This window comes from Corticium candelabrum, chromosome 12 (assembly GCF_963422355.1).
Source record: "Corticium candelabrum chromosome 12, ooCorCand1.1, whole genome shotgun sequence".
In the NCBI taxonomy this organism is placed as follows: Eukaryota; Metazoa; Porifera; class Homoscleromorpha; order Homosclerophorida; family Plakinidae; genus Corticium; species Corticium candelabrum.
In genome coordinates this window covers 6,286,717-6,300,979 of record NC_085096.1, presented here as the reverse complement: position 1 = coordinate 6,300,979, position 14,263 = coordinate 6,286,717, and the positions used below count along the sequence as shown (strand labels likewise).

General features: G+C 40.3%; 1 protein-coding gene across 1 annotated transcript in view; it reads right to left on the bottom strand.

Moving 5' to 3' along the window:
* Positions 1-6,404: 6,404 nt before the first annotated feature.
* The window catches only part of LOC134187971 (tyrosine-protein kinase receptor Tie-1-like), an 11,554-nt gene continuing 3,695 nt past the window's right edge, over positions 6,405-14,263 (bottom strand). Inside the window, exons 4-9 of the mRNA XM_062656152.1 lie at positions 13,788-13,990; positions 7,231-7,353; positions 7,099-7,169; positions 7,001-7,041; positions 6,765-6,861; positions 6,405-6,700 (exon numbers count right to left, since the gene is read on the bottom strand). Coding sequence (XP_062512136.1) covers positions 6,598-6,700; positions 6,765-6,861; positions 7,001-7,041; positions 7,099-7,169; positions 7,231-7,353; positions 13,788-13,990 — 638 coding nt within the window. The 3' untranslated portion in view covers positions 6,405-6,597. The remainder of the gene's footprint in view (positions 6,701-6,764; positions 6,862-7,000; positions 7,042-7,098; positions 7,170-7,230; positions 7,354-13,787; positions 13,991-14,263) is intronic.

Below are 14,263 nucleotides of genomic sequence, written 5' to 3'. Positions count from 1 at the left end.
GACGGACCTTGATTAATTAACTGCACTCTTTGTTGTGATATGCAACCGCAATATATCCACTTCTTGATGTCAGTGAAGGTACAAAGCTTATCCGTCTGAAACTGAATACTAATGATGGCAAAGATTGTGCGCGGAATTTTACATGCCGACATGGCCATTCCTATTCCACGGTAATTTTCTTTTTTGTCTGTCTGTATGTCTTTCATTTCTTACATGAAACTATGATACAATTCTGCAAAGAACTACAGTAATACAACTAGACTAATGTTCATTGAAAGCTATCATTACAGCAAACTAAAACACTTACATATGACTGACTGTCTCTCTGTCTGCCTGTCTGTCTGTCTGTCTGTCTGTCTGTCTAAAGCTCAAGAATGGAGGCTTTGGTTTAACACAGATTGGACAAATTTCTCATGCTGCTTTTGTGTCTTCTTGGTGTCAATCAATGAAAGAATTGCCATCTCGTTTCTTGTGTATGACTGACTTGGTTGATTATCTTACTTCTTCTAAAGAAAAGTCGGGGTCGATTGGCTCAGAAGTAATTTCTAGCTTTTCCGACTTGCCACCATTGTCCAAGTCAGCTGACAATGATGAAGATTTTCAAACACTTGATGACATCATCGCTTATCCTAAGAAACTGCAGCACCGTCTTTGTACTGAGATAAACGAAATTAATGTGTCTGAACTCATTGCTCAGGCTCCTTCTGATAAAGATGCGGCAAGGCTGCGGTCATTGCAAGGTCGTGGAGCCGGAGATTGGTTAGATGCCATTCCTACTTCTGATAGGCACGCACTTAAAACAAACGACTTTTCTATAGCGTCCTATTTGAGGTTGGGATTGGCTTTACCGTTTACCAAGTGGGTGAAAGTGTGTGACTGTGGACAACAACTGGATCAACAAGGATACCACCTACTAACATGTAAATATGGAGGAGGTCCTGTCTGGACCCACAATACTATCTTGAAGGGTTGGAGTGAATGTTTGAGTGATTTGCACATTCCCCATCAAACCGAACCCCGGCATCGTTTTGTTAGTAGCGAAAACCGTCCTGATATGACACTCTTTGATTCTGAAACAGGACAGAATCTTGACGTGGATGTTTCATTAGCACACCCATGGAGTAAGGATGCTCTCAACCACGCACACAGAGAAGAAGGGTATGCTGCAAAAGTAAGAGAGGAGAAGAAACTAAAGAAATACTCAGGAGAGGTCCTGCATGGTGGTTTATCATCCAAGTGTGTTCCACTAGTCTTTGAACATTTTGGTTTGTGGGGCTCGCACGCACACAAGTTTTTGTCTCATATATCTAGGCAAAGCTACAATACCACTCATGCACATCCTTTTAACAGCGCTCAACGTTTTAAGGCATTCTGGAGAAAGCAATTTTCCATCATTCTTCAGAGATGCAACGCCAGAGTGATTTCGAGGAAGCTGTCGAGATTTTCATGCAGTACAAACGACAGTGGCATAATGTTTGACTGCAATGTTGTAGGCCAAGTCCATTAATGTGTTATAATTTGCTTAGTTATGAAGGACTGGTAGATATTTGAAAGTTTCCTGTACATACGTAGAGTTTTGATGATAATAAATGAATCTGTCTGTCTGTCTGTCTGTCTGTCTGTCTGTCTGTCTGTCTGTCTGTCTGTCTGTCTGTCTGTTTGTCTGTCTGTTTGTCTGTCTGTCTATCTGTCTGTCTATCTAACTGTCTTTGTGTCTGTCTATCTTTCTGTCTTTCTGTCTGCCTGCCTGTCTGTCTGTATATCTTTCTGTTTGTCTGCCTGGCTCTCTATCTGTCTGCTTGTCTGTCTGTCTGTCTGTCTGTATCTCCAATGCATGCAGTCTAGCGTCTTGGGTAGACGGTTGGAGAATTAGATATCGTATACATCTTGTTCGCATTAGACACTCGCTGCAACTCACCCTTATTCTACAATTGATGGGGTTGTCGCATGCAGGGTTGTCGATATAGTCTTGCATAGCCAGACCATCTCCGCCTACATCCTTCCGGCGAGAGACAGTCAGTCTACTAAGTTCTACACGTGAAGGGGATTTCCCGACAGGCAATTATAGTTTATTTAAACGAAGTCTCCTATCGACAACCCTGCATGCGACAACCCAATCAATTGCAGAAAAAGAGTGTGTTGCAGCGAGTGTCTAATGCGTACACAAGATACGGCATGTTATAATGTAACTCTCCAACCGGCTACCAAAGACTCTAGCTAGACTGCATGAGTTGTCTAGATTTATTAGAAACGTGGGAGAGTAGGCACTTTAATTGGTTTTGTGGAGCTCAGCCTTGCGCTGCAATCACACAAGAACACGAGTAAAAAAATCTTTAAAAACTGGACTCTCTGTAGTAGATAAAATATAATAATATAATCCTTTTCGCACCCAGTCTCCAATACATGCAATACGTAGCTGCATGCGGTAATCTCATATTGATGAAGTCTCATTGCCTCATCTCATGCTCTCATCGCCTCTCGATCATCGTCTCATCTCACGGTCTCATCGCTTCGTCTCATTGTCTCATCGCATGATCTCATCGCCTTATCTCATTGTCTCATCGACTCATCTCATTGTCTAATTTGACACAAATGGCACGCCATACTTATGTATCAGCTCTGACTAGTAAAGTGCTCCATTTGTTGCCGCCAAAACAAACAGCTAGACCACTTCGTCGTCTTCGCTCATGTTTTTCAGAGTAGCGTCTATCTAGACGCAGAGATAGGAAGCTTTGGAGAATCCAAGTGTAAACCATGCTAAACCACCATTATATAATTATGGATGCTTGTCCTGACAGCTACATTTGTTTAGCCACTAATTAGAGACGTGCAGCTTGCACAAATCGGGGTTCTATGCATGCACACGCGTATAAGCCTAAGATCAATACCCAGCCAAGGCGCCATGCGTGGTAAACTAGTAGCTCTCTTGCAAATGCAAATTGTTATAAACGATGCTTTCTATTTATTTACTCTTAATTTTAACAGCAGTCATCACACATGCATGCAAGCTCGTCCGCGCGAGCGAGCACACGGACACAATCACACACCCAGCCTAGTGGTTGCATGAATTCCTGTGCACTACTCAGTAGCTAGGGACCGTGGTAAGCAATCTCTTGGAGCAAGGCCAGGTACTCGCAGGAGCACACAACTGCGCGCTGGGTGCAGTCTAGGCAGAATAAGTCGCACTAGGACCCCAGTCTAGACATAGCTAATGTACATTATCGCAGTTAGGCTTTGCCACCAACAGTCAATGACCACGTAGTCTTTTATATTTTTGAGGTAAGAGAGTCAATTTTGTGTGAGTTTTTGTCCAAGGAAATTATGCCATAGCTCGCCATAATTGTGACTTGAAGTAGCAACACTGATGGCTCCTGGACGAAAACACTGTAGAAAACGACTCTCTAACCGTGTCACGCGCGCGCGCGCACACACACACACACACACACACACACACACACACACACACACACACACACACACACACACACACACACACACACACACACACACACACACACACACACACACACACACACACACAGTATTTACCTACAAAATGATGTGCAGTTTTACTACAATATTCTTACCGTCACGACAGATACCCGAGTAGTTCTGTATATTGGCTTACAGTCGGGAGAGTATATTCGCGACTTGATGTCCGAATTCACGTTTGACTAGAGAATACCCAGTACGTATAGGTATATATTACTAGTTAGAAGACAGAATATACACTCTCACCACAGCTTTTCAAACGACTCGTCGTTGACACCTGTCTACTCGCTCGACCACGAAATGATGCTTGTGAATGACTCTAGAGTATTGTCTAGATATAGTCATGCATAACGGATGTGATCAAGAGGAAACAAGAGCTTCAGTTGTCATTGTAATGATCACTTACTGGTAAGTGATACCTAAATACCGGAAGTCTCTAATTGCTCCAACAGTAGGCACAAGCTAATTTCCATTTGATATTACGCTTCTTGTCTCCATGCAACGTATAAGAAGTTACGCGAGACGAGTCTAAGAATCCGTATGTAAACTGTATGAGGAAGGGATGAAAACGCACTAAACGATCTAAATTTAGTCGAGCAATAGAACCAATAAGCTACAAGTTGTAGGCAACAAGAGTGTGAATAAGAATAATTGGGAGCTTACCAATAATGTTTGTATGAGTTTCAGTTGTCATGTAGATAACGTACGCTTCAGCTGCACACTCTCTACTGTGACTTCCACGTCGGAACCGAATGGTTTAGTTCTAATAATCGTGTATGATTCTGGAAACTATGATAGTTGACTTAGACTGATCCAAATCTGAATGATCCAAATCTAGACTGAAGAAATTAGTGAAAAGAAGCCACTCATAATTTAATATGAAGATGAGTCTACCCTAGTATCCTCATTACGTACATGTTATCTAGATAACAAACTGTTCTACTTGCTACATACCCAAGAGATACTTGGAATGCATCGTTTGATGTGTTGAGACCGCCTTTGCGTCAGATCTGCTGTAGTTAATCCTACCACAACTATAGTCAGCCCATCACACAAACCAAGTCTGTAGCAAAATTGTAGGACGCGAAGAAGGAAGGAAGGAAGAGAAAATGGCTTGCCAGTGTAATGCGCTAATTTATTGTAGAAAAGATGAGTTTCATTGCTGACAGTAACAATTCACAGTTAAAGGCGATTGAAGTAGAGTTATAGCGTGTTGTGTAGTCGGTGGCATCGTGCCGGTAGAGAACGACGAAGGGCATAGGGAACGTGTGTGAGTCTGTGTGTGTCCCTTTTCGTGTGGTTCTATAGCTCATTTGGCTAGAGAGTAATCTTTGAAATAAGGAAATCCGGGACCAATAAGGGTTGCAATTTCAGGTCGTAGTGATGGCTAGCCTCGTACCAGACCCTCTCGCGCCGTCGTGCCCGGTTCCCGTATAACACGACAGCGCTGGGCACGACGGCGAGAGAGGGTCTAGTACGAGGCTAGTGATGGCCACCTATGGCGTAATTTCCTTGTGCAAGAAACTTACACAATTGCTTTGGCAAGCTTGACCCAGAAGTCTAGATATGTACCATTTCATTGAATGGGGAGGCAAATGCCCAAGAATGCTACAAAGACTATCAGCCATGTAGACTTGTTGTACCAACACCTCATTTGGTGTCGCAGTCGGTGCTCTCCTGAGTACTTGGCCAAGCTCCAGGATATATGTCCTGCGTAGTGTCCAAGAACCCATCCAACCGTGGCTATAGGAAACGTGACCTTGTATAGCTGCAGCAGCTAATGGGTAAGCCGTTCAGCTATACTTTTTGACGTTCCATCGCCCATACGACGATACAAAAGAGGAGCTGGTCGGGAATCACTACACCTACTTTGTCATCTGTACTGTAAACGACATCATCCTATGTGTCTACATGGCCAGTAGGTCACTAGACAATCGGTGAAACGTGTAATAACTAATCAATTAATTAATTAATTTGAACTCGAAGATTTACTGATTAAATGAATTTGGCAACCATTCACTGGGACCAGGTAATGCTTGGATAGAAACAAGGAAAATTTCGTATTGTCTGTTTCAAGAACTAGTCACTGCTTATATTCTAGATCACCAGCAGCTATAAACAGTGAAAATGTAGGCAAACGTTCGTGCACTCCAAAAGGATCGTCAAATCGCCCGTGGGACTCTCATGTGCTACACAAACATTGCGACAGGTGTTTACATTTTCCTACGCAACGTTACAAAACGCGGCAAGGATGTACAGTACTCATAAACAAGACTAGATTCAATATAGATTATTTATGCGACTGGTCTCTATTTGAGCCTGTACTGCTGCACACTAGTTGGCTACAAGAATGTTAATTAATTAAGCTGGAAATGTTTTTAGCAAAACGAAGTGTAAATTACAAACTTGCTGCAGTCCTAACAAGCAGCACTGCATGTTGGGATCAATAGACGCTTGCAAGTCAGTTCACCCTTCTACAATACTAGCCGTTTCTTTTCTGACCCATGCATGTGGTTTCATAATTTGTCTGGATATGTGTCCTGGAAATCTACCTAAAACAAAATTTTTATATTTTCTATGTACACTGAATCTGAACCATGTCCTCACAGGCAAACTGTGGAATGGTTAGACAAACAAGCTTCCTTGTAGTGTAACAGAGGTAATTTGCTAATTGTTTAAATACTTAACCTCGTAATTTATGCGTATTTGCTACACAAAATATGTTAAATAGTTATAAACAATTAGCACATTATTTAATTAAGTAATATTATGTAACCATTTTAATAAGATGGTTTTCAATAGTAAAACAGTTTTCAAAAGACGTAATTTAGGAAAAATGCTTGTATGATGTCACCACATGAAAAGGTAGATCGGCGCGAATTTGTTTTAGATCAACACTCTGAATATTGCCAATTATTAACTTGATTGTGACTATAGCTAATCTGACATTACAACAGCCACTTTGGTGTTAATCTACGACATACTGCTCCATCACGTGTTCTAAATAGACTTAAGACGCACTCACAATTCTAAATTACATCCATTTATGGAAGAGTTACCCTCACAGAAACAACCTGTCAAACATTCAATATCCACATCTCATTTTCAATTAGTCTCCTTCACAATTTTAGAAAAAAGTTGCGAGAGAGCTTCAAATGTAGGTCTTTCGTTCACATCAGCTGCCCAACACAGCAGCATGATGTCGTGTCTACACATTATCACACCACAAATGGTCATTTAACGTCATCTATTTTTGTATTTGTTATTCTTACAAACGACGTGGACAGTCTAGGGGACAACTCATTCGGTAGCCACTGGTAAGAAGATCGTAGAGTCTTTCTGGGGGAACGCTGGGATAAGGAGTGCCTCCTGCACAAAACAAACACCATCTGTAGCAAGAAAACTGAAAGCAATACCGGTAGTTCCTAAATGTACACTGTATAACTTAAAATATCTGAAAATGACATTTTTATATTATCTTGAGCAGACAAACATTATACAAATTTACCAAGTGTAGCGATCTCCCAAAGGAGCACTCCGAAGGACCACCTATCAACACGTGACCAGTATATATTAAAAGCGAACTTATGTATTTTTATTACTTACACGTCGCTCGCTTCTGTGTATAATTTGTCCATCATAGACTCGGGAGACATCCATTTTACAGGCAACATACGCTAAATGGCATATATTTCTTAGAGGCAACGTAAGAACGTCCTGAAGTATGTTCGTTCTTACCTTCGATTGACGGAAATAATAACCGTGATACTTTACGTCCTTTGCCATTCCAAAATCACAAATCTTAAGAACTTCGTTATCGAATACAAGCACATTTCGAGCTGCTAGATCGCAGTGAAGAATCTAAAGACAAAACAAATACAATATATAATATACAATATATATATACATATATATATATATATATATATATATATATATATATATATATATATATATATATATATATATATACATATATATATATATATATTTTTTTTTTATCAGTGTATATATATATTATAACTAAATGTCCCATATGGGACAAACAAAAAACATACATGAAAGACAAGTATTATTACTGGATATGTCAAACAAGTGCACTACTGGTCCAAAGACGACAGAAATACATGAGTTATAAAGATTTATAGAGAAGGAAGTAGAAAGTGCGATGATGAGAAAACAAATCAGGAGTAGAGGACATTGTGGCAGCAGCACAGGCAGACGAATAGACACGATGAGCGCTGAGTGCTCAAAGAGCAGATATATATATATATATATATATATATATATATATATATATATATATATATATATAATATAGTATATAATATATAATATATAATATATAATATATAATATATAATATATAATATATAATATATAATATATAATATATAATACATAATATATAATATATAATATATAATATATAATATATAGTACATAATATATAATATGTAATATATAATATATAATATACAATATATAGTATATAATATATAATATATAGTAATTTTGGACAACCTTTTTTGATTACAGCTAATATACTGCTATAGAGTTCCAATTGCGAGCCTTTGCGCGTGGTGACTTTTGCTATCGTTTTGTCTAATCCCAGTAAACTCTTTGTGCTATAACGTTGTCTCGCATGTGTACAACCTCACTCTGTGCTTAAGATGGTAAGATATCTAGATCGCACATCCTGATACCACAGAACTCTGAGGAGGCTGACTGGATTCTATGTTGGGAACAAGCATGAAGGTGTTAGGTCACGCTCTTTAATTAATTGCTGGATACGGTGACCACATTTGCCAATTCGTGAGCTTCTATCTGTTAGTAAGTTTGCATCAAGCATATCGACATCCTTAGCAAGATCTCCAGAAAGCTCCTTTGCGTTCTGCTAAACCAATGACTTATACATTGCTTCTGTGAGTGCTATTTGGGCGTTTATAAGTTGTCTAATAATAAACTTTCTTAAGCTTTGTGATACTATCATATTTCAGAAGATCATAGCCTAGGCTTAATCAAACTCGATGACGTCCTATGCGTGACATACAATCGGTTCATGTTTATTAGAATTAAGAGGGACACGATTATTGAGATAGGTGGTGCCATCCATTGGTGGCATAGCAACACGGTCTGTTCGTGGTGACCACGATCTGGGCGGAGTTGATGGTTGTTGTTCCTATAAATAGCTGCACTGTGTACCGGCGTCTGCAATACGCAGGCCAGTCTAGAGCCTACTCGATATGATTTATTATCGGCTTTCCATTCGAAACCAAACGACGTGGTAAAAGTCCTTCACAGTGGCCGAGGCCATTGAGCTGTTGATTTTAGTGACGTCCATGTAGGTCTTTGAACAATTGCATCACGCATAGCTTTTCCATGTAGGTGGGCGCTGCCCTCAATTGAAACACAATTAAAGGGGAAGTCCAACAAAAATGAACTTAACTTGTATGAGTAGATCTTACCAAGACAAATCGATTGGTATAAGTTACTCCGTTATCTTCGCTTTTGTATATGAGAACGAGCAATGTTTCTGTGATGTGCAACGCCCACGCGCCTGCTTTGAGCTTCCTGGTCGATTAAGCTCCGCCCACTGCGAATGAATCAATGCGTTTACGGATGACTGCTACGGATATATCGAGAATGCCAAATGTGAAAGCAAAGATATTATGAAGATCTGCCTTCTTGCCGTCAGTTGTTCCTCTCTAAAGTAAAATGGTGTCGGAAGAGCTGTTTTCCCGCCAGACTTTGAAGCAGAACTCCTCAATACCACGGCTTACCTAGAGAACGCGTTTGTGCTTGAGTATTTGTTTATTCTTGTTCTTTTAATATCCGAAGAGAAACGTTCAGCGCGCCGTCTGTCGTGTGCTACAGAGGATGATCCTATTTATACATCCGGGATTGTAACCTTCTACCAATCAGCGGCAAAAGAAAGTGAGCAGACCAGATGTGAAAATAGGAACGTCCTCTGTAGCACACGCCAGACGGCGCGCTGAACGTTTTTCTTCGGATATTAAAAGAACAAGGATAAAAAAATATTCAAGCACAAGCGCGTTCTCTAGGTAAGCCGTGGTATTGAGGAATTCTGCTTCAAAGTCTGGCGATAAAACAGCTCTACCGACATCATTCTACTTTAGAGAGGAACCACTGACGGCAAGAAGGCAGATCTTCATAATATCTTCGCATTCACATTCGGCATTCTCGATATATCTGTAGCAGTCATCCGTAAACGCATTGATTCGTTCGCAGTGGGCGGAGCTTAATCGACCAGGAAGCGCGGAGCAGGCGCGTGGGCGTTGCACATCACCGTAACATCGCTCGTTCTCGTACACAAAAACGAAGATAACGGAGTAACTTATACCGATCGATTTGTCTTGTTAAGATCCACTCATACAACGTAAGTTCATTTTTGTTGGACTTCCCCTTTAGATGATATTTTGTGACTGCTGCATCCACCCTCGTTAATGACTCGGTCTGTCTTCGTTGTACCTTATTTGCAACACGGGCGCACAATGTTATTGCAACATTAATACGTGTGTGCGTGTGTGTGTGTGTGTGTGTGTGTGTGTGTGTGTGTGTGTGTGTGTGTGTGTGTGTGTGTGTGTGTGTGTGTGTGTGTGTGTGTGTGTGTGTGTGTTATTAAAAGTGGTTTGGAAGCAGCTATCCATTCTATGCGTTCTTTCATTGATGCCACCTTCGCCAGAGAAGACTTCTGCTGTTTTTGAAAATAGACATGACTAATGCATTTAATAAGTGCTTCAGATCGTCTTTTCTTGAACGCGTACCGAGAGAATTTCCACAGTTGTTTGCTTGAGCTCAGTGGTCATACCACTTACCTGGTGAGTTGCGATTCCACAGCCGGTGCTCAACAGGGAGATTTCTTAAGTCCTCTGTTGTTTTCTCTTGTGATTCTGGAATTACTAGACTCTTTGGATTCTTATTCTGGCTTACACTTTCAACTATGGTACTTAGATGATGGCTCTTCGTTGGTAATAAACAATCAATATCGTCTCTATTACAAAGTTTACTGGCAACGGGTCCACTTTTTGGCTTGCATATTAACTTAAACAAATATGAACTATATTGGCCTTCTGGAGACCAAACGTTTCCTGAATTTCCTTCAGAAGTCAGACGCTTATCAGAAGGTATGGAGTTACTGGGATCACCAGTCCACGGATATGTCGAATTTTTAAGTCCTCCACAGCTCAACGTGTTGACAAAATCTTGGAGTCTCAGTCAAATCTTGGTAATCTTGATGATCCACGGATTGAATTGCATTTGCTTCAAAGCTGTCAAAGTGTTTGAAAAGTCAATCATATTTTACGAACTGTTGTTCCGGCCATGTTTTTGGAACAATTACATCGCTTTGATCAAAGGTTACATTGATTTTTAGAAATTATTTGGCGTTCTTCTGTTACATATATGGCATGGCTGCAAGCGACATTACGTATTAGACTTGGTGGACTTGGTCTGAGAAAAGCAGTCCAGACTTCACCAGCTGCTTACGTAGAGAGTTGCAATTCTACTGGTAAGGTGGTACAGGACTTCCTAAAAAAAGGCTTGCAATTCACTGGATATTGAAAATTTGCATTTCTCAAGGCCTTTACTGTCAGGAGACTCCGAAAGTCATCTTCAGATTTGTCACTATCTGAAAAGCAAACACGGTTCTTCGACTTTAGATTTCAGCACTGCTACTCAAAGACAAATCCAATCAGAATTTGATTCTAATTTAGTCAAGTATTTGTTGAACACTGCCAGCTTACGAGCCAAAGCACGTTCAAATTTAATCAGTACATCTCATGCAGGAGCTTGGTTGCGGGCAATACCCAACTCTAATTTCTGCTTTTTCATGTCTCCTCATGAGTTTGTTAATGCAGTACGGCTCTGGTTGGGAATCAAGATGTTTCCGTCTCCTCCGGCATCTGTGTAGTTGTGGTCAGCACACTGACACTTCTGGAGATCACCTTCTTGGTTGTGGTTGTGGTCCAGAGCGCACACGTAGACACAATGCATTGGCAGAAGTTATTTCCCAGGCCTTACTGGTTGAGAACAGAGATTTTATGTGGGAGATGAGGTGCAATGGTTCTACTGAAGCAGTCCTGGTGATATTTTCAACATGATTTATTGGAGGGTCGACCTGCCTATTTTGAAGTAACAGTTAGAAACTCTTTGCAGCCGTCATATGTGACAAAGTCAACTGTAAGGGTTAGAGCCGCAGCAGAGGCAGGTGAAGAAGAAAATAGATATTCGCCATGAAGACAGAGTTCGTACCGCTTGTGGTCTCTTTTACCCTTTAGTGGTTGATACCTTGGGGCTCTGGTCATTATTCAGCAGTCAGTGGCCTTAAATTCCACCAGGCTTTCCAAAATATGATGCAGCAAATTTCTATTCAATTATGGAAACATAACTGGAGAATGATTCATGAGAGAATGCAGCTTGAAGTACATGACGGTGATTGTGGTATATACCTAGTGTAATGTAAAACTTGTTAGTTTGGGATGTTTGGGGAATTGTTTGAGTCTTGGAAAAGGAAAATAATAGAGAGAGAGAGAGAGAGAGAGAGAGAGAGAGACAGAGAGAGTGAACTCCATTGTTGGTCGAGTCCAGTGGCAAAAGAATTCAAGTAGTTCCATCTCTGCAAAATACTTTAGTGCGGACACAACGTAATCCAGTTAATGACATTCTTAGTTTCGCGTTGCTTTTAGCGTAGTGTAAGAGTTATCTTGTAGTCAATTTGCAGTAACTAGAACTATTATGTTCTTTTTCTTGGTTTAGTTTTGCTGACTGTAGATTTCCTCTATACAATATTGCTGTTGTGTTTACTGATATTTATGAGAACTAAGAGAGAGAGAGAGAGAGAGAGAGAGAGAGAGAGAGAGAGAGAGAGAGAGAGAGAGAGAGAGAGAGAGAGAGAGAGAGAGAGGAGAGGGAGAGAGAGAGAGTGCTACTTGCCTCTTTTGTAATAGTTAGAGTAATGGACATGTTTAGCTTTTGTTTGCATTTTAGAAGTAGCTTCTATTTCATTTGCCTAGTACTATGTATGCGTTGAAAAATATTTCAAATAAAGAGAGAGAGAGAGAGAGAGAGAGAGAGAGAGAGAGAGAGAGAGAGAGAGAGAGAGAGAGCGTATGGCAGTCGTCATAGTCCAATTAATGTTGTCGTCTTTCGGTTTTACAGGTAGCGGCACGAAAAACTTGTCACCGTAGAGTAAATCCAACATGATCAGTTCGGTGTGATTGCATCTTTATCACGAAAATGCATTCGATACCCGCTCTAGTACACCACAAAAATTTGAGTAGGCTTTGAAAAATCCTCGAAAAAACTCGCCGTATAAATAAGGTGTTTCTACTAGCTAGTCATGCTATTCATGTATTGCCAGTGTTCGCAAAGTTCTACCGATGTCATCGTTTATATAATCTAGCAATTATATTTCTAATAGGATGAGATCTATCTATACATGTTTTCGTTGCCGTCGAGATCCACGCTGGAAGGTGCAGGCAAAAGACGATAGGACAGCGAAACAATGTTTACAGATTTAAACCAAGCGATCGTCGCGCAAGATTGAAAAGACCTAGGTGGACGACTGGAATGCCTCTAGAGAGACTCGTAGCAAATTTGTAGTAAGACAAAGCAAGGTCGTTACTTGTCTCCGTGGTGGCAATATATATTGAGACACGGCTACAAGATGAAAATTGTAGCACTAGATAAAGGACTATAAGCAAGAGTGTGACTTGCTTTGTAGAAATGTCGCTAGCTTGAAGAAAAATATTTAAAGAGATATCGCAGTTCATTGTGTAGAATTCACTGAATAATTGCTGGGGCAAAGGCAGTTTATAGCTTACTCATTCGATAAAAGGTTTGACGCACATATCATGAGAACACGAGTGGGAAGACTTCGCTACACTTTTAGTAATGAACAGCAGAGCCCTGAAGCTTACTGTCTGTCTCTAAGCACGTTTCGTAGGGAGACGGCAAGTCGTCTTCTGAATAGAAAATGTAGAATGGCGTTATGTCGATAACTCACTGACTTCTGCATGCTATGAGATTAACCAAAACATTTGAGGAGCTGACGAACGTCGAGTCGTTTGTATGAGAGATGTAATGGCTATTGTATATTCTAGATAACATTTTTATAGGCAAAATAAACATTAAACGTATTATACATTAGTAATAGTAGTTGTAGCTCAAGAACCCCTGGTAGCAACAATTTGGGTTCCCTCACCAAATATACAAGAGTACTAGTGATTAAGTCGGAAAAGTGGTCTAAAACCCCGCTTTATGTACAAACTTACCTTTTTGCTAATGAGATATTCCATGCCTGATGCAATTTGCAAAGCAAATTGAAACATTTTCTGTGCAGTTATGAACTGCATTTTGTGGTTTCTGCTGCTGGTACTGGAGCAATCCTCTTCATGGTATTCTGATTCTCTGTGATCTCGTAAATACCTCATGAAGTTGCCGTAACGCGCGTACTCAAAAATCAGCCAAAGAGGTCCTAGTAGACAAACTGAAGTTTCAAAGTCGATTAATTAATTTATTAACAACTGGGCATGTGCAGCTGTAAACATGAACATCTATACATTTTGTCTCATTTATTCAGAATTTTGCATTAATTAATTTTTTTATCTTTTTGTATTTCCTCCATCTTGCTCTAGTTTGACACGTTCCGCCCGTCATCTTTACCCCATGCTCAATCACAGTTTTGCTTTATAGCTAATAACCCCATATCCTGAATTGCGGTGTCGAATACGCAACAACTATCAAAGAT